Source organism: Salmo trutta, chromosome 21, assembly GCF_901001165.1.
Source record: "Salmo trutta chromosome 21, fSalTru1.1, whole genome shotgun sequence".
NCBI lineage: Eukaryota > Metazoa > Chordata > Actinopteri > Salmoniformes > Salmonidae > Salmo > Salmo trutta.
In genome coordinates this window covers 8,668,070-8,687,602 of record NC_042977.1, presented here as the reverse complement: position 1 = coordinate 8,687,602, position 19,533 = coordinate 8,668,070, and the positions used below count along the sequence as shown (strand labels likewise).

At 43.1% G+C, this 19,533-nt stretch overlaps 1 protein-coding gene across 1 annotated transcript; it reads left to right on the top strand.

Annotated features, from left to right (window-relative positions):
* The first annotated feature begins 6,081 nt into the window (after positions 1-6,081).
* LOC115156610 (rhodopsin kinase 1) lies at positions 6,082-19,247 on the top strand. Its single transcript, XM_029704108.1, has 4 exons — positions 6,082-6,797; positions 7,319-7,762; positions 16,646-16,926; positions 17,416-19,247. The coding sequence occupies exons 1-4, from the start codon at positions 6,201-6,203 to the stop codon at positions 17,753-17,755; spliced, it is 1,662 nt and encodes a 553-aa protein (XP_029559968.1). The 5' UTR covers positions 6,082-6,200; the 3' UTR covers positions 17,756-19,247.
* The last annotated feature ends 286 nt before the right edge of the window (positions 19,248-19,533 follow it).

Here is a 19,533-nt window from a genome sequence, read left to right as displayed (position 1 = left end):
TCTGGCGGACCTGCATTGACTTGGAGCATTTACATAACAATGGCTAACTGTGAACTTTAACACCTTCTCACAAAGCAAGGGTCTTGAATGATGAAGAGGTTGTTGATTCTGCTTGCCACATGTCTTTAGTGTCACACTCCTGATGGAAACACAATAACACTAGAGCTGACATTAACAGAAAGCACTGGTGGCACCCTGGTGTGGGTAAAGTCTATAGGTGGAAAAGCACCATGAGGTGTTTTTATTTTATTTATTCATTTAACATTCAAAGGCTGTTAAATGGGAATAACATGGAAACTGAGATCTTTTGACATTGGACATTGGATGTGAAAAAACATGCCTGTATAATTATTTTACAGCACTTTAGTTTGCAAGTCATGTAAAAACTGGCACAATGGCATTATCCAGCCCTAACGATTCAATAATTCACCAGTCTTATATGGCCGGGGTGGAAATATTTGAGGTGTGTCCTAAGAAACATGATCCAAAGTGTTAATTTCAGGCAGCGCTGATAGGGATATTTAAGACCAACCAAAAGCTGGTTTTAGCGGTAACCCAGTTGGTTATGGAATGAATTTTTACAGCGGAAACACAGCCTATCCAGCCTACACAGCCTATCCATCAATGCCCATATGCGCATGCAACAAGAGTAACCTAAAATGTAGCTGGCTCAATTCGGTCTTACGTAGCAAAATGTGAAATGTTTTTTTTTTTTTACATTGGATAAAAGTTGAGAAAATTGTATATCATACACTACAGTTGAGGAACAATGAAAAAGCAATTCTGCTTTGAAAGTTTATAAACTTGTACCTCACTTCTGAGAAAATGGCCCTTGAATGTTTTGGTAAACCTACAAGAGCTCTTCTTTGTTTATACCCAATCAGCATCGTTCACACCCTCTTAAGCCTTAGCCCCACCAATCTCTTTAAGGATTCACATGTGAGGCCATGTACTAAACAACCAAAGACTTCTAGACTAAAGGCTGGTTTATACTATGGGTGTGTTCGGAAATTCAATCTGGAGTGCCAGAGTGCGCTCTGGGTGTACGTAAACTCAGAGCGTTGTCAGATTGTCCGCTCATAAATTCAGAACTTTTCGCTCAAGGCCAAGGAGTAGGATTGATCCGAGCATTCTGACCTAACAACAGCAGTCAAGCACCCAAGCTAACTGGCTAATGTTGGCTCGCTTGCTAGCTACTTCCAGACACAAATAAACAGCTCACTCTGACCATTTTACTTGCCTTAGCAGAGGGCAGCCTTCTGTGTTCTCTTTTCGACTCCCTCTGCATATTTGCAATCAAACGCCAGAATATTCTCCATCATCTTAGCTATCACTCTAATTCCACTGATTTCAAAACTCGGTCCTGCAGAAAGCGGAGAGCAACACTTTTGCAGTTCTACTAGGAAGAGTCTTGGTGGTTCCAAACTTCTTCCATTTAAGAATGATGGAGGCCACTGTGTTCTAGGGGACCTTCAATGTTCCAGAAATGTTTTGGTACCCTTTCCCCAGATCTGTGGCTCGACACAATCCGATCTCGGCGCTGTACTGACAATTTCTTCAACTTCATGGCTTGGTTTTTGCTCTGATATGTTCCTCTTCTTCTTCTTCTTATATTGTATATTGGTGATCACACAATTTAATGTGCATCCCACCAACCTACTATGCGTGATGGAAACAGGACTCCCCCAAAAAACTTAACTACCAAAAAACTACAAAAAAAATTATAATATAAATCAAACAACTTTTCTGTTAAAAATAAATAAATAAATAAAACAGATCTGATCCCTACACAGGCTCAAGGGGAACCTGGGATGCAGGGTCTTCCGGCGCCAGTAACCCTTGCAAGTCTTTCGATGTAAAATCCTTCAATCCTGAAAACTTTTATGCTACAGCCACAATAATGTCAAGTTTCTTCGACTTCTTTGAGACTTGTGCTGTACAGTTTATAACTGTGGCAATGAACGCAACAAAATCCACCTTTTTAACACACAGGGTATATTTTGTCTGGCAGCAAACATTTACTACAGGCTGAGGTGTATCCACTACCATCTCTTCACTAGCATCACTTGTTTTCTCAATTATTTTAATCGCCTCCACATAGGAGATTCGATTGATCGCTCTATCTTTTGCCACCACAATTTCCTTCACCCTTACAGGGCACTCCAGGAACTCAAGATCATGATCACCACCACATTCGCAACACCGTCATCCTTCTACACACCTTTCTTCAGTATACTCCGTTCGTCTGCACACACTTGAAACATAGCAAAATCCTTTACAATTCTTACACTGCAGTGGGTTGGGGACGAAAGCTCCGATGGCGTATCTTACATAACCAAGCTTCACATGCGTAGGTATTTGCTCTTTAACAAAAAACAACAGGACCGAACAGACTTTCTTCTTTTTCTCCATTCACCAAGCGGGTCAGACGCCGAGAACCAACAACACCAGGAATTCTCTTCAGGTATTCAACCTGAACATCAGTCGTCACCCATGAGATGACTCCTTTGATGGGTGCTCTGCTACGTAAGTTCAAAGTTCAAAACTTCTGTTGTCCGGATTCTTTTAAGGCCAACTGCAATCTTCCTCTGCTCTACAGAAATACAACTAATCTAAATAAGACCACTCCTGGTCACTCGGACAGGCTCCTCTTTTCCAAGCGCATACTTCACCATTTTCGACACCTCAAACGAGTTTCCCACATACACATCCTTACCCAACAAACGCATCCCAACAAGAAGCGATTCATTATTATTTACACACGTATCCTGCACTCCAATTTTAGACAATTTCCTTTTGTTCCAGTTTTCAATATTAATGTTGTCCATTCAGAACATTCGTCTTCACAAAATTTACTTGACGTGCTTCTTCATTCGAACTCAGCATCCACTTCCACCATCTTCCTTTCTCTGACATGCACTGTCAACTGTGGGACCTTATATAGACAAGTGTGTGCCTTTTCAAATCATGTCCAATCAATTGAATTTACCACAGGTGGACTCCAATCAAGTTGTAGAAACATCTCAAGGATGATGGAAATAGGAAATAGGATGCGCCTGAGCTCAATTTCGAGTCTCATATCAAAGGGTCTGAATACTTATTTAAATGTGGAAAAAGTCAAGCGGTCTGAATACTTTCCTGAATGCACTATATTTAGCAAAGATGGGATAGGTCTACATTTTGTTATTTTGTTTCTGTAAGACATTTAACAAGCTATAACAGACTAACATTGGAATTGGAAGTGATTCCAAGGCAATACATAAACGACAATGAATACACAACATGAAACAACCACATGTAACAGGTAGGAAATACCTTTTCTTGTTGGGTTTTTCTCAGTTTTTCTCAGACAAACAGAGCTGTGTCCCTGTTGCCCAACACATTTAACCTCACCACAGTATTTAGTAGTAGTGGCACCTTTCCTAATAGTATAGGGTGAACAGTTAAAAAGAACTCATTGTATACAGCCCCTCAGATTATGTGGTTAATATCTTGGAGCATCCACCTGCAATACATCCCAATACCTAAGACAGGTTAGACCCCCTACCCCAAGGCAGTAGTAATGAAAAGACAGCTCTGCTTTAAAATAATTAACACATATTGTCAGTTTTAGGCAACAACACAACAGGCACAATTTCACAGTTCCCAGAATAGCCTACTGTAACCTACCTCACGTTCACGTGTAGCCTAACTTGAAGACAACCAATGAAAACATAGCAATACAACCTAGCAGTGTTACAGCATTTATCTCAGATATCACAATAACAAACAAACCAAAATAAAGAATGACACCCATTACTGTGTTGATGCAGTCTGTATGAGGGGACTAAATAATAGAAGTAGTCTGCAACATTGTCACGGTAATATTCTTCTCCTTTGAATGGCTAATTAGGCCTAAATGTTCATTATTAACAATGTCCCTTATCCTTGCACTGCTATGTAATGTCAAACAACTAAAAAGTACACAACTTTAGATGTCCTCTTCTTTCAGGACATAAGCAGAAAGTCCAATTACTTCCACAGGAATCTTTTATAACTGGATCACTTCCCGGAAGCAACATCAGCACAAGAGCTGCTCGTCGGGAGCTTCATGAAATGGGTTTCCATGGTCGGGCAGCCGCACACAAGCCTAAGATCACCATGGGCCATGCCAAGCGTCGGCTGGAGTGGTGTAAAGCTTGCCGACCATTGGACTCTGGAGCAGTGGGAACGCTTTCTCTGGAGTGATGAATCACGCTTCAGCATCTGGCAGTCTGATGGACAAACCTGGGTTTTGGCGGATGCCAGGAGAACTCTACCTGCCTCAATGCATAGTGCCAACTGTAATGTTTGGTGGAAGAGGAATAATGGTCTGGGGATGTTCGTCATGGTTCAGGCTAGGCCCTTTAGTTCCAGTGAAGGGAAATCTTAAAGCTACAGCATACAATGACATTCTAGATTATTCTGTGCTTCCAACTTTGTGGCAACAGTTTGGGGAAGGCCCTTTCCTGTTTCAGCATGATAATGCCCCTGTGTAGAAAGCAAGGTCCAAACATAAATGGTTGGTCGAGATCGGTGTGGAAGAACTTGACTGGGCTGCACAGAGCCCAGACCTCAACCCAATCAAACACCTTTGGGATGAATTGGAACGCAGACTGCGAGACAGGCCTAATCGCTCAACATCAGTGCCCGACCTCACTAATGCTCTAGTGAATGAATTGAAGCAAGCCCCATCAGCAATGTTCCAACATCAAGTGGAAAGCCTTCCCAGAAGAGTGGAGGCTGTTGTGGCAGCATAGAGGGGACCAACTCCATATTAATGCCCATGATTCTGGAATGAGATGTTAAACAAGCAGGTGTCTACATACTTTTGGTCATGTAGTGTATTTGATACTTGGTTAGGCAAAATGCCTGTATGAGCAACATCAATATCATGTCTACGTGGTTCACTGTATTTAAGTGACATTGACACAGCAAACAGGGATCACTAGGAGATCAATCGGTTCTGGCTCCACAGTAAAAATATCCAATCATTCCCAAACTATATGAATCGTTCTGATCTGTTGCCGATCTGATATCCCCAATTTAGCCTGTCACATGGCTGAGGCCAGAGGAGCCCTGGGAGGTAGGGTGCTCAAGGTTTAACATTTACTTTCAAATTTTCATAAGAGGGTAAACTGTCATATTCATTGTAAGGGTATATGTGGGAAATTATAGCTATATTATGAGATAAATAGAACATTTAAAACGTTTTAAACTATGTGAGGAGTTTTAAGAAACAGATGCAAATAATTGTATGTTTCTGTATGTTAGCTCAAATGAAGAACAAGTAGTCCCATGCAGTTAACAATGTGTCTCTGTGCTCTGAGTTCAATGTGTGTGTGTGTGTGTGTGTGTGTGTGTGTGTGTGTGTGTGTGTGTGTGTGTGTGTGTGTGTGTGTGTGTGTGTGTGTGTGTGTGTGTGTGTGTGTGTGTGTGTGTGTGTGTGTGTGTGTGCGCATGAGAGAGAGAGAGAGCGGTGGGGAGGAAGGAGAGGCAATCAGATTACGAGTAAGCTCTCTGAAGTGAACTGCTGATACTGAGAGACAGAGAGAAAAAGTCAAGAGAGCTACCTTTGTTGACCTGGTTCTTTACAAGGCCATTGTTTACTATATTCTACTTACAACTCTTAATCCCTCCCTGGTTTTCAATAAATGTTGGTTTGTTGAAAACAAAAGGGCATGTGGATGAGGGATGGTTGAGTGAGTATGTGTGTTGTTTGTGTGTATGAGAGTGTGCAGACAGACCGTCTTCTTTCTTCACATCATCTCGCCCTTAGTGTTTAGTCAACAGAACTCAATGGGCCCCACAAGTCACAGGTCGACAACCGGCCAAATATAGAGAGCCTTAAAGCCTCTTAGGAGAGAACCTTCTTACGATTCCCTTTCCGTGACCAGCATCTACGAATAGAACACACAAATATCCTTAAGTCAAAATCCCTCCCAGGTATTTAATTCTGAATGAGTAATTACTGGGTGTGTCAGTGTGTCTTAGGTCTGCAGGTACGTGTGGTGTAGTCGCTCATTCACACCCTGGCTTTGGAGTGAGTCGCACACTCACACAGACACGCACACTCACACAGACACGCACACTCAGAAACACACTGCACCGAGCAAGGGATCCTAAGGAACCGCTGAAGAACCCAGTCGCGTAGGTAGACCAGATCAGACGAAGCCGCCAAGATGTGTGACATGGGGGGATTGGATAACCTTGTGGCCAACACGGCCTACCTGAAAGCCCAGGGTGGCGACGACAAGGAGATGAAAAAGCGTCGCCGAAGTCTGTCACTACCCAAGGCCGAGCAGTGTAACGCCATCAGGGAAACTCTGGATAAGAACTTTGAGTCGCTCTGCGAGAGGCAGCCAATCGGCAAGAAGTTTTTCCGGCAGTTCCTGACTGCTACCCCAGAGTACATCAATGCCGCTGAGTTCCTGGACGAGCTGAATGACTGGGATCTGGCGGAAGGCGCTGACAAGGACAAGCAGAGGACAAACATGATGAACAAGTTCTGCAAGGACACCTCCAAGAACTTCCTGACCTACCTCACTGCGGAGGTAGCCGACAAGTGCAAGGCAGTGACGGACAATAACTTTGATGAAGTGATCAATGTTAAGGTGAAGGAAGCCACACGGGAGTTTCTGAAAGGCAAACCCTTCATGGATTACCAAACTAGCCCCTTCTTTGACAAATTTCTGCAGTGGAAGGAGTACGAGAAGCAGCCCATCAGTGATAAAACCTTCTACGAGTTCAGAACTCTGGGCAAGGGAGGTTTCGGAGAGGTAAGCATGTAGAAACCAATACAGTAGCAGCATGTCTTGGCAACATGTGCAAAATGTGTTAGTAATGTGTATCTGCAATATTATCTATTTAATGAATATGTAAAACCTTTGTGACAACAGGAAAATGCACACAAGAACTATGCACAAAATAAATGATTAATCCTATGTAGTCTTTCCCATAGTTTCACTGATGCACAGTGTCTATTAGTACAAAATACACCTCAGTTAGTACCTCAGTTTGTCTTTGCAAAGAACTACTCTCTCTCTCTAAAAGGTGACCAACAGATCTTATTTTTTTATCAGTTTCACCACACCTTACTCTTCTATGCATACTTTCAAGGTTGTATCATTATCGAGTTGTTCCGAAAGATGAGAATTGTCAATAAAAACCAAATGTCTCCTTGTTAGAGTATTGGGGCAGTATCAAAGCTTAGTGTCACGAGGTGCCATTTATACAACCCTTAGTGAGCTTTGCTGAGGTATTCAGGAGTCCTCTTAACCCATGGCCTCCCTCTGTCCAGGTATGTGCCGTACAGGTGAAGAACACAGGCCAGATGTACGCCTCCAAGAAGCTGTGCAAGAAACGCCTGAAGAAGAAACATGGCGAGAAGATGGCCCTGCTGGAGAAGCAGATCCTGGAAAAGGTCAACAGCCTGTTCCTTGTCAACCTGGCCTACGCCTACGACACCAAGACCCATCTGTGCCTTGTCATGACTCTGATGAACGGCGGTGACCTCAGGTACCACATCTATTACGTCAGTGAGAAGACCAAGGGTATCGAGATGCCGCGCATCATCTACTACACAGCACAGATTTGCACAGGCATCCTTCATCTGCATGATATGGATATCATATACCGTGACATGAAGCCAGAGAACGTGCTGCTGGACAGCTTTGGCCAGTGCCGACTCTCTGATCTGGGTCTGGCCGTGGAGCTGCCCGCCGGAAAGACCATCTCCCAGAAGGTAAGCCTGTTGAAGTTGGATTTTTTAAAGAACTTGTTCAAAACCTTAAGGGCACCTGCACTTTCCATGATATAGACTGACCAGGAGAATCCATGATCCCTTATTGATGTGACTTGTTAAATCCACTTCAATCAGTGTAGATGAAGGGGTGGAGACAAGTTAAAGAAGGACTTTTAAGACTTAAGACAATTGAGACATGGACTGTGTATGTGTGCCATTCAGAGGGTGAATGGGCAAGACAAAATATTTAAGTGCCTTTGAACGGGGTATGGTAGTAGGTGCTAGGTGCACCGGTTTGTGTCAAGAACTGCAACACTTCTGGGATTTTCACGCTCAACAGTTTCCTGTGTGTATCAAGAATGGTCCACCACCCAAAGGACATCCAGTCAACTTGACACAACTGTGGGAAGCATTGGAGTCAACATAGGCCCGCATCCCTGTGGAACGCTTTCAACACCTTGTAGAATATGTGACTCAACAAATTGGAGCTGTTCTGAGGGCAAATAGGGGTAGGGGGATGCAACTCAATATTAGGAAGATGTCCATAATGTTTTGTACACTCAGTGTATAGGTAGGGATAAAGTGACTAGGCAACAGGATAGATAATAGACAGTAGCAGCAGCGTATGTGAAAAGAGTTAGTGTAATTAAGGTCTATGCAGATAATCCGGGTAGCTACACTACATGACCAAAAGTATGTGGACACCTGCTCAAACATCTCATTCCAAAATCATGGGCATTAATATGGAGTTGGTCCCCCCTTTGCTCCTATAACAGCCTTCACTCTTCTGGGAAGACTTTCCACTAGATGTTGGAACATTGCTGCGGGGACTTGCTTCCATTCAGCCACAAGCCACAAGAGCATTAGTGAGGTCGGGCACTTATGTTGGGTGATTAGGCCTGGCTCGCAGTCAGCGTTCCAATTCATACCAAAGGTGTTTGATGGGGTTGAGGTCAGGGCTCTGTGAAGGCCAATCAAGTTCTTCCACACAGATCTTGAAAAAAACATTTCTGTATGGACCTAGCTTTGTGCACGAGGGCATTGTCATGAAAGGAAAGGGCCTTCCCCAAAGCACAAAATCATTTACAATGTCATTGTATGCTGTAGCGTTAAGATTTCTTAGTCCAAACCATGAAAAACAGCCCCAGACCATTATTCCACCTCCACCAAACTCTGCCAAACGCAGATTTGTCCGTCGGACTGCCAGATGATGAAGCGTGTTTCGTCACTCCAGAGAATGCCTTTCCACTGCTCCAGAATCCAATGGCGGTGAGCATTACAGCACTCCAGCCGACGCTTGGCATTGCATATGGTAGTCCTTGGCCTGTGTGCGGCTAGTCGGCCATGGAAACCCATTTCATGAAGCTCCCGATGAACAGTTCTTGTGCTGACGTTGCAGTTTGGAACTCGCTAATGAGTGTTGCAACCGAGGACAGACGATTTTTACGCGCTAGGCGCTTCAGCACTCAACGTTTCCGTTCTGTGAGCTTGTGGGGCCTACCACTTCGCGGCCGAGCCGTTGTTGCTCCTAGACGTTTCCACTTCACAGTAACAGCACTGATAGTTTACCTTGGCAGCTCTAGCATGGCAGAAATTTGACAAACTGACTTGCTGGAAAGGTGCCATCCTATGACGGTGCCAAGTTGAAAGTCACTGAGCTCTTCAGTAAGGCCAATCTACTGACAATGTTTGTATGTGGAGATTGCATGGCTGTGTGGTCGATTTTATATACCTGTCAGCAACGGTGTGGCTGAAATAGCCAAATTCACTAATTTGAAGGTGTGTCCGCATACTTTTGTATATATAGTGTATTTGGTTAACTATTTAGCAGTCTTATGGCTTAGGGGCAGAAGCTGTTCAGGGTCCTGTTAGTTCCAGACTTGGTGCACCAGTACCGCTTGCCATGCAGTAGCAGAGAGAACAGTCTATGACTTGGATGGCTGGCGCTTTTGACAATTTTTATACCTGCCTAGGATGAGCTATTAGATGATGGAGCTAAAGATGTTTTCCCTGGAAATGGGGTCCTGCCAGGGTTAGGGTTAGTGACTTTTGACCCCATTTATATTCTATCTGGACCCTCTCTCTGTCTCTGAAGCATTTGCTGTAAATCTGGAGAGGGCTTACTGGATCGTTAAGGATCTGTCCAAGAGGAGACTCTGCCTTCATTATATAATCCATTTGATCCTTAGTGGTTATTATAGCCCAGCCAATTATAGGATGAACATTTTGGGGGCTGAGTGACTGCGTTGAAAGTCAAGTTGGGGGTTTGGTTGGTTTGGGTAGGGAATATGTCAAGGGGTGTCCTCTTGCAACAAACCCTGATCTCAACAGTGAAAAAAGGATTCTGGGATCATTTGTGTACATGTCTGTACATTTTGTCCAGCCCCTCAACTCCTTAGATACTGCCTAAACTTGTGTACAGCACCTTTGTGCTATTTAAAGATAGGCTATACTTATGTAGCCTATTGAGAATGTAGAATGTAACATGTCTGTTTTCCCAACAAACCAGGATTAAAAAATCTGACCAATCAAAGACACAGTACAGGAGTTTGCAAGTCAAAGAACAAAAAAAACAGATCGTTTAGAAGCATCTCTTCAAATCAAATCAAGTCAAATGTTATTGGTCACATACACGTGTTTAGCAGATGTTATTGGGGTGTAGCAAAATGCTTATGTTTCTAGCTCCAACAGTGCAGTAATATCTAACAAGTAATATATAACAATTTCACAACAATACACACAATACACACAAATATAAAGTAAAAGAATGGAATTAAGAATATATTTATATTTCAATGAGCAATGTCGGGGCAGCATAGTCAAAGAGAGTAGAATAGAATAGAACAGAATACACTATATACATATGAGATGAGTAATGCAAAATATGTACACATTATTAAAGTGACTAGTGTTCCATCATTTAAGTGGCCAGTGATTTCAAGTCTATGTATATATAGGGAAGCAGCCTCTAAGGTGCTACTGATGGCTATTTAACAGTCTGATGGCCTGAGAGTCTCTCAGTCCCAGCTTTGATGCACCTGTCCTGACCTCACCTTCTGAATGACAGCGGGGTGAACAGGCAGTGGCTTGGATGGTTGTTGTCCTTGATGATCTTTTTGGCCTTCCTGTGACATAGGGTGCTGTAGGTGTCCTGGAGGGCAGGTAGTTTGTCCCCAGTTATGCTTTGGGCAGACCGCACCACCCTCTGGAGTGCCCTGCGGTTGTGGGCGGTGCAGTTGCCATACCAGGCAATGATACAGCCCGACAGGTTGCTCTCAATTGTGCATCTGTAAAAGTTTGTGAAGGTTTTAGGCGCCTTCTTCACCACGCTGTCTGTGTGGGTGGACCATTTCAGTTTGTCAGTGATGTGTACGCCAAGGAACTTGAAGCTTTCCACCTTCTCCACTGCGGTCCCATCGATGTGAATAGGGGGGTGGTCCCTCTGCTGTTTCCTGAAGTCCACGATCAGCTCTTTTGTTTTATTGACGTTGAGTGACAGATTATTTTCCTTGCACCACACTCCCAGGGCCCTCACCACCTCCCTGTAGGCTGTCTCGTCATTGTTGGTAATCAGGCCTACCACTGTTGTGTCGCAAACTTGATGATTGAGTTGAGGCGTTCATGGCCATGCAGTCATCGGTGAACAGGGAGTACAGGAGAGGGCTGAGCACTCACCCTTCGGGGGCCATTGCGTTGAGGATCAGCGAAGTGGAGTTGTTGTTTCCTACCTTCACCACCTGGGGGCGGCCAGTCAGGAAGTCCAGGACCCAGTTGTACAGGGCGGGATTGCATCGTCTGTGGATCTATTGGAGCGGTAAGCAAATTGAAGTGGGTTTAGGGTGGCAGTTAACCTGTTAGGGTATAGGGGGCAGTATTTTCACGGCTGGATAAAAAAATGTACCCGATTTAATCTGGTTACTAATCCTACCCAGTAACTAGAATATGCATATACTTATTATATATGGATAGAAAACACCCTAAAGTTTCTAAAACTGTTTGAATGGTGTCTGTGAGTATAACAGAACTAATTTGGCAGGCAAAACCCTGAGACAGATTCGGACAGGAAGTGGATACCTGATGTGTTGAATTGACTTTAAGCCTATGCCATTGAAAAACAAAGGGGCTGAGGAATGTTTTGGCACTTCCTATTGCTTCCACTAGATGTCACCAGCCTTTACAAAGTGTTTTGAGTCTTATACTGTGAGATCTGACCGAACAAGAGCCATGGAACGGTGATGGCCCATTAGACACCTGGCGCGCAAGTTCATGTTGGGTACTCTCGTTCCAATACGGTTTAAAAGAGAACGCAATCGTCCGCCTTGAATTTTATTCATGTTCTGGTTAAAAAAGGCACTAATGATTTATGCGATACAACGTTTGACATGTTTGAATGAACGTAAATATATTTTTTCCGTTCGTGAAGTGAAGTCCGGCTGGCTTAGATCATGTGCTAACAACACGGAGCTTTTTGGACATAAATGATGAGCTTTTTTGAACAAAACTACATTCGTTATGGACCTGGGATTCCTGGAAGTGACATCTGATGAAGACAATCAAAAGGTAATGGATTATTTACATAGTATTTTCGATTTTAGATCTCTCCAACATGGCGGTTAGTCTGTATCGCAAAGCGTATTTTTCTGGGCGCAGTGCTCAGATTATTGCAAAGTGTGATTTCCCAGTAAGGTTATTTTTAAATCTGGCAAGTCGATTGCGTTCAAGAGATGTAAATCTATAATTCTTTGAATGACAATATAATATTTTACCAATGTTTTCTAATATTAATTAATTATTTTGTTGTCATGACTTGACTGCCGGTTATTGGAGGGAAACGATTTCCTGAACATCAACGTCATAGTAAAACGCTGTTTTTGGATATAAATATGAACTTGATAGAACTAAAAATGCATGCATTGTCTAACATAATGTCCTAGGAGTGTCATCTGATGGAGATTGTAAAAGGTTAGTGCATAATTTTAGCTGATTTTATGGTTTTGGTGACGCCTGTCTTTGAATCGACAATACATTACACACAGCTATTGTCAATGTACTCTCCTAACATAACCTAACTTTATGCTTTCGCCGTAAAACCTTTTTGAAATCGGACAACGTGGTTAGATTAAGGAGATGTTTATCTTTCAAAGGGTGTAAGTTAGTTGTATGTTTGAGAAATTTGAATTTTGACATTTATTTGGTTTCAAATTTGCCGCTCTTGAAATGCACCTGCTGTTGATAGGGTGCGCCACGGGTGGCACGCTAACGTCCCACATAGCCCCAAGAAGTTAAGGTAGAGTTGATTTGATCATTGACTAGTCTCTCAAAGCACTTTCTTGGATACAGGAACAATGGTGGACATCTTGAAGCATGCGGGGACAGCAGACTGGGATAGGGAGAGGTTGAATATGTTGGTAAACACTCCAGCCAGCTGGTCTGCGCATGCTCTGAGGACGCGCCTCGGGATGTCAGCAGCCTTGCGAGGGTTAACACGCTTAAATGTCTTACTCACATCGTCCATGGAGGAGAGCCCACAGTCCTTGGTAGCGGGCTGCATCAGTGGCACTGTGTTATCCTCAAAGTGAGCTAAGAAGGTGTTTAGCTTGTCCGGAAGCAAGACGTCGGTGTCCACGACATGGCTGGTTTTCCCTTTGTAGTCCGTGATTGTCTGTAGACCCTGCCACATACGTCTCGTGTCTGAGCCGTTGAATTGCGACTCCACTTTGTCTCTATACTGACATTTGCCTGTTTGATTGCCTTGCGGAGGGAATAACTACACTGTTTGTATTCGGACATATTCCCAGTCACCTTGCCATGGTTAAATGTGGTGGTTTGCGCTTTCAGTTTTGTGCGAATGCTGCCATCTAGCCACGGTTTCTTGTTAGGGTAGGTTTTAATAGTCACAGTGGGTACATCATATTCTATACAGTTCCTGATAAACTCAGTCACCATATAACTATCGTTAATGTTATTCATAGAGGCTACCCGGAACAAATCCCAGTCCGTTTGATCAAAACAATCTTGAAGCGTGGATTCCGATTGGTCAGACCATTGTTGAATAGTCCTTAGCACGGGTACTTCCTGCTTGAGTTTCTGCCTATAGGAAGGGAGGAGCAAAATGGAGATGTGATCAGATTTGCCAAATGCAGGGCGTGGGAGGGCCTTGCAGGGCCTTGCAGTGGTCGAGTGTTTTAGCAGCGCGAGTACTACAGTCAATGTGTTGATAGAACTCGGTTAGCGTTTTCCTCAAATTTGCTTTGTTAAAATATCCAGCTACAGTAAATGCGGTCTCAGGATATATGGTTTCCAGTTTGCATAAAGTCCAGTGAAGTTCTTTGAGGGCCATCATGGTATCGGCTTGAAGGGGAAAAAACCCAGCTGTGACTATAACCAAAGATCATTCTCTTGGGAGGTAATACATTTGGCATTTGATTGTGAGGTACTCTAGGTTGGGTGAACAAAAGGACTTAAGTTCCTCTACGTTATCACAATCACACCATGAGTAGTTAATCATGAAACATACACCCCTGCCCTTCTTCTTCCAGGAGAGATATTTATTCCTGTCTGCGTGATGAACTGAGAACCCAACTGGCTGTATGGACTCAGACAGTATAACCCTAGAGAGCCATGTTTCCGTGAAACAGAGTATGTTACAATCCCTGATGTCTCTCTGGAAGGAAATCCTCGCCCTGAGCTTGTCAAGTTTATTATCCAGAGACTGAACATTTGTGAGTAATATACTCGGAAGCGGCGGGTGGTGTGTGCGCCTCCTTAGTCAGACTAGAAGTCCACTCCGAATACCTCTTCCCCTACCTGCAGTATTTTGAATCAGCCTCTGGAATTTTTATTTTACCTTTATTTAACTAGGCAAGTCAGTTAATAACAAATTCTTATTTTCAATGACGGGCAGTGAACAGTGGGTTAACTGCCTTGTTCAGGGGCAGAACGACAGATTTTTACCTTGTCAGCTTGGGGATTCGATCTTTCGGTTACTAGTCCAACGCTCTAACCACTAGGCTACCTGCCAAATCAGTTCAACTGCCCTGGACTAAGGATCCAATTCGGGAAAGTTGTATTCCTGGTCGTACTGTTGGTAATGCTGGTGAGTTACCACCGCTCTGATATCCAAAAGTTCTTCCCGGCTGTATGTAATAACACAAAAAAATTCTGGGCTAATAATGTAAAAAAATAACATAAAAAAACGAAATACTGCAAAGTTGTCTAGGTGATTCAGAGTAGACAAGGCTAATTGTGTTAATTGTTATAATTGTGTTGGTACCTGGGTGTTTAACTGATACTTGATGAAAAGTGCATATGTGGAAGACTTTTTCCTGTGCTAGTTCCTAAGATGATGTGTGTACGTGTATCAATCATGTGAACCAAACTACCATTAGCTTTCCTGTAAAATGATTTGTCAGAGAGTTTTACAGATTGGGTCATCTCTGCAGGTCAATAGTGGCAAAGAGTAAGTTGCAGGCTCTATAGAAGCCCAGTAAGCTCATTATCCAGCGATCTTCTCTGGTCCCCCTTGGCAGACCAGGGAGCTGTGGCTAACCCCCCAAAGGCTTGGCTGGCTTTGGCCTTCTAAGCCTCTTAGCAGGCATTACACAAATCTGTTCCCTGATCAGACTGGTAAAATCAGGTAAACCATACATTAAAGAATGTATGTGTAGCGTTGTTATTTCTTGACTATGTATTAGTGAGCCCAATAAAATAACTTTGCCTGTGGGGTTCCATGTAAAGGCATACATATCCACATTGTTGGGCAGTTTTAAAGTTATTTAGACTTACATTTTACTACAATAAAAGTTGAAAAGGTCATGCAGAGTACCCAAGGTACTCAATGGAGTAAGCAAGGTGATCTCTCCCTTGTCCATTGCCCTTGGATCTACAAAAAAGTCAAGGAATTAGAGGACAAAGTTTTCCCCAGCTGTTTGGCCAATGTCCTCACTGCGCGTCAAGGCTGGACCAATCAGGTATTTGGAGGGCTTTGATTTGACCAATCACAGGGAGTATTCCATAGCTGATGAAATAAAAAATCATTTCAACGTGCTTAGCATTTAAGCCCCGGGTCAATAGTCAACTTAAGAATGGGAGTGGCAAGTCCATTCCTCTTAAATAAGTGTACAATGAGAAACCTGGCAAGCAGGCCTGCTTAAACTCATGCAGGATAAAATCTAATAGACATCTGATACCAGTCAGACAAGGGGAGAAGCCCTTGAAATCATGCTAAAGATCTAATTTATAGGGCTGTGGTAGCAAGCACACTTTGAAGGTATCATCCTCTACAGCAGGGTTCCCCAACTGGTGGCATGCAGGCCGAATTTGGCCCGCGGGTGGTTTTATTTGGCCCCCCAAGTTTTCTAAGCAAAAATAAATAAATCATTTGTATTTTATTTTATGTTCATTGTTGGCTGTAAAAGACTGTAAAAATATCAGGAAATTAGCTCCAAGTGATTTTAATTTTGTAAATCTGTTCTCAAGTATTCCCACGCATAATAGAGAGATACATGTGATCGTATACAAAGCAAGGTTTGAAATTATTATGTTTTAGTCAAATATTGTATCTAGATTATTACGGTCAAATTGCAGTCTACAAATTATTTGTAATTATGTTCCGGCCCCTGCTCAAGAAAAAGACCACAGGTTTGATCATTCTCAACAGGATGTATTACTACTCACATTTGTAATGCTATGATTGTGCATGGTTATCCATATAGATGTGTGTGTTTGTGTCTGTCTGTCTGTGTGTATAGAAAATGTGCCAAACTAAAACTAAGATATATATTTCAAACATACTGTACAATGATAAGTTGTCCTCTTATTGTCTCCTTCATCTTTCTACCCTACTCCCTGAATATCTCTCCTACCTCCCCTACCCCATCCCAGGCTGGAACCGGAGCGTATATGGCCCCTGAGATCCTACAGGATGTTCCCTATAGGACGTCCGTGGACTGGTGGGCCCTGGGCTGCAGCATCTACGAGATGGTGGCCGCCTACACCCCATTCAAGGGTCCCGAATCCGGGAAGCAGAAGGTGGAGAAGGAGGAGGTGCAGCGTCGCATCATCAATGATGAACCCCCATGGGAGCACAAGAACTTTGATGCGCCCACCAAGGCCATCATCCAGGAGTTCCTTAAGAAGAAGACTGATGAACGCCTGGGCTGCAAGTAAGAGCATCGGTCCGTCCAGGCTACGACTAATATTTGCAATAATAACAATTCTCTATTTTCTACTGATGTTGTCATTCATTAAGAAACAGCCCTTTCAAGTCAGGTAGCTCACCATTGCTGGGATAATAGCGTTTTGGCTAGCTGGCTAGCTTGATGGCAAGGGTTGGCCATTCCTTTTCAATTCCATTCAATTTCCAGTTCCAAATGTTCCTTATTGAATTGGAATTTCAGTGTACTTCCTGAATTGACAGGAATTGAAATGGAATTGACCCCAACCCTGTTGATGGCAAACATGCTAGCATGCTGATACAATATAGATGTTCAACTCAGTTATTAGTCAACTACCTACATTACAATTGATCAAGGCAGAATCAAGACTATCCAATGCACTCTGAAAACAACTAGTCAACTGTGTAGTAAGCCTAGTTAGCCTTCACCTGCCAGTATGATCCTAATGCGGAAGTGTCAAAATTCTGTCCTCTACAGGGGAGGAGGCGAGGATCCCCGAAAACACGAGTGGTTCAAGGCCATCAACTTCCCTCGTCTGGAGGCTGGTTTGATCGACCCCCCGTGGGTGCCCAAGCCCAACGTGGTGTACGCCAAGGACACTGGCGACATTGCTGAGTTCTCTGAGATCAAGGGCATTGTGTTCGATGCCAACGATGAGAAGTTCTTCAAGGAGATTGGCACGGGAGCCGTGGCCATTCCATGGCAACAGGAGATGATCGAAACGGGACTGTTTGATGAGCTCAATGACCCCAACAGGAAAGAGTCCGCTGGGGGGTGTGACGACGAGGGAAAGTCTGGCACGTGCACACTGCTGTGAGCAACCAAAGTTGGCACATATACACACCAGTATGTCACCAACACATCAACTGATTCGCTCATGTTCTGTAAATTACAACAACAAAAAATTACACACAAAAATTATTTTACAAGGGAGGAGAGCAGCAGGAGAGAGAGAGAGATGAGGTATCCTTCCCTGGAACGGGTTGGTTGCCATTGATTTTAGTAGCCAAATATTCCCTGAGCTGCAGAGCAAATAGGAGGGTAAAGGGTGGCTTTACCAAGGTTGGTATTGTCTCTTCAGATTTCAGCTACTCCCAGATGTTTCACATGATGTAGTAGTGCCCTCCTGGCCAACAGGGGCTGCTAAGAGTAAAATACAACAAATTCATATTGTGGATACAAAATCATTATATGATTAATGGATAAATACAGGCCTCTGTTTGCATACAACCTGCACCAGAAAGATTAGCATATGCAGACAGCAGCGCTAGCCCTCAGACCTAGGCAATGGCCACAATGGAGCACGATATGCTGAATTAATTAGTTCAGGAATATGGTTGGGATCTTGTTCTTGATTGTGGTGCATTAATTTAATTTGATACGTCTACGGTTTTTTTTCCGCTCCCCCCACCCCCCTACATTCCTTTTGCCTCTCTAAAGGCAGAGGTGATCACTTTTTTGGGACACATCACCTTATTACAAATTTCACCTGGAAGCAATCAAAAGCAAATAAATTATAATTTCTACCAACAGAAATTATTTCAAATGAAATGTGGCAGAGGTAACGTTTACTTACCTACAGTGACTCTTCACCTTTAAACCCAGTGAAGTCAATCACTACATTTCCAAGCAGATGGACTTCACAGTCCAGCATCTAGTTTTATTTTAAAACGGTGTTGTATATGAATATAAATATGTATATTTATGCACTGAGAGGGGAGAAATCCACAGATTAGGTGCTAGTCAGGACTGGAAGAATGCTCAACTCTTGTGTTTGGGAAGGGTCTATGCCCTGGTTTGTCAGGAGAGAGGAATGTGGGGAAAAAAACAGTTGGACTCTATATTCGAAAGTTGAACATTTAGAGGAGTTGGGCTAGGCCCACAATGTGTTCTTGTACCAGCCCCCCCAAAATGTGAATTTTTAGGGCTTTCATCCTCCCTGAGATATGTGTATGCAACTTTAACTAGAAAATTGCTTCCATTGATGTGATTTGTCTGAAGTTCGAGATATATGTACAAATCTCAAGTTAGAATCTAGTTAGCTAGCTAGCCTTCAAAACTTTTAACAAAAAAAAAATCACATTTCCCTTTTGTCTTGTCTCAAGACTTATTTCATATAACTTTAAAGTTACAAACTTTCCAGATCTTGACCAGTATTATGTTTTTACAGTAAATATGTTAATTATACTATGAATATAAATATACTTGTAAATATAATATGAGAGAAAAACATTACATATTCTACTGTAGGAATGTCAGACATTTATCAGGGACTTGAATTATTTGAATAAAAAAATACATGTCTTTTACAGCTTGTGTTTTTTCTTACTACCTGCGGTGGTAAACCCTAACCTGGACGACACTGGGCCAATTGTGCACCGCCCTATGTGACTCCCAATCACGGCTGGTTGTGATAGAGCTTGGAATCGAACCAGGGTCTGTAGTGACACATCTAGCACTGAGATGCAGTGCATTAGAGTGCTGCACCACTCGGTAGCCCCAAAATAGATGCATTACAAAATGGCATTTAGCTACTGAAAAGGATAGGTGGGGAAAATAGAGCTCAACCCTGAGAGATTTGTTTAGGCGACCAAA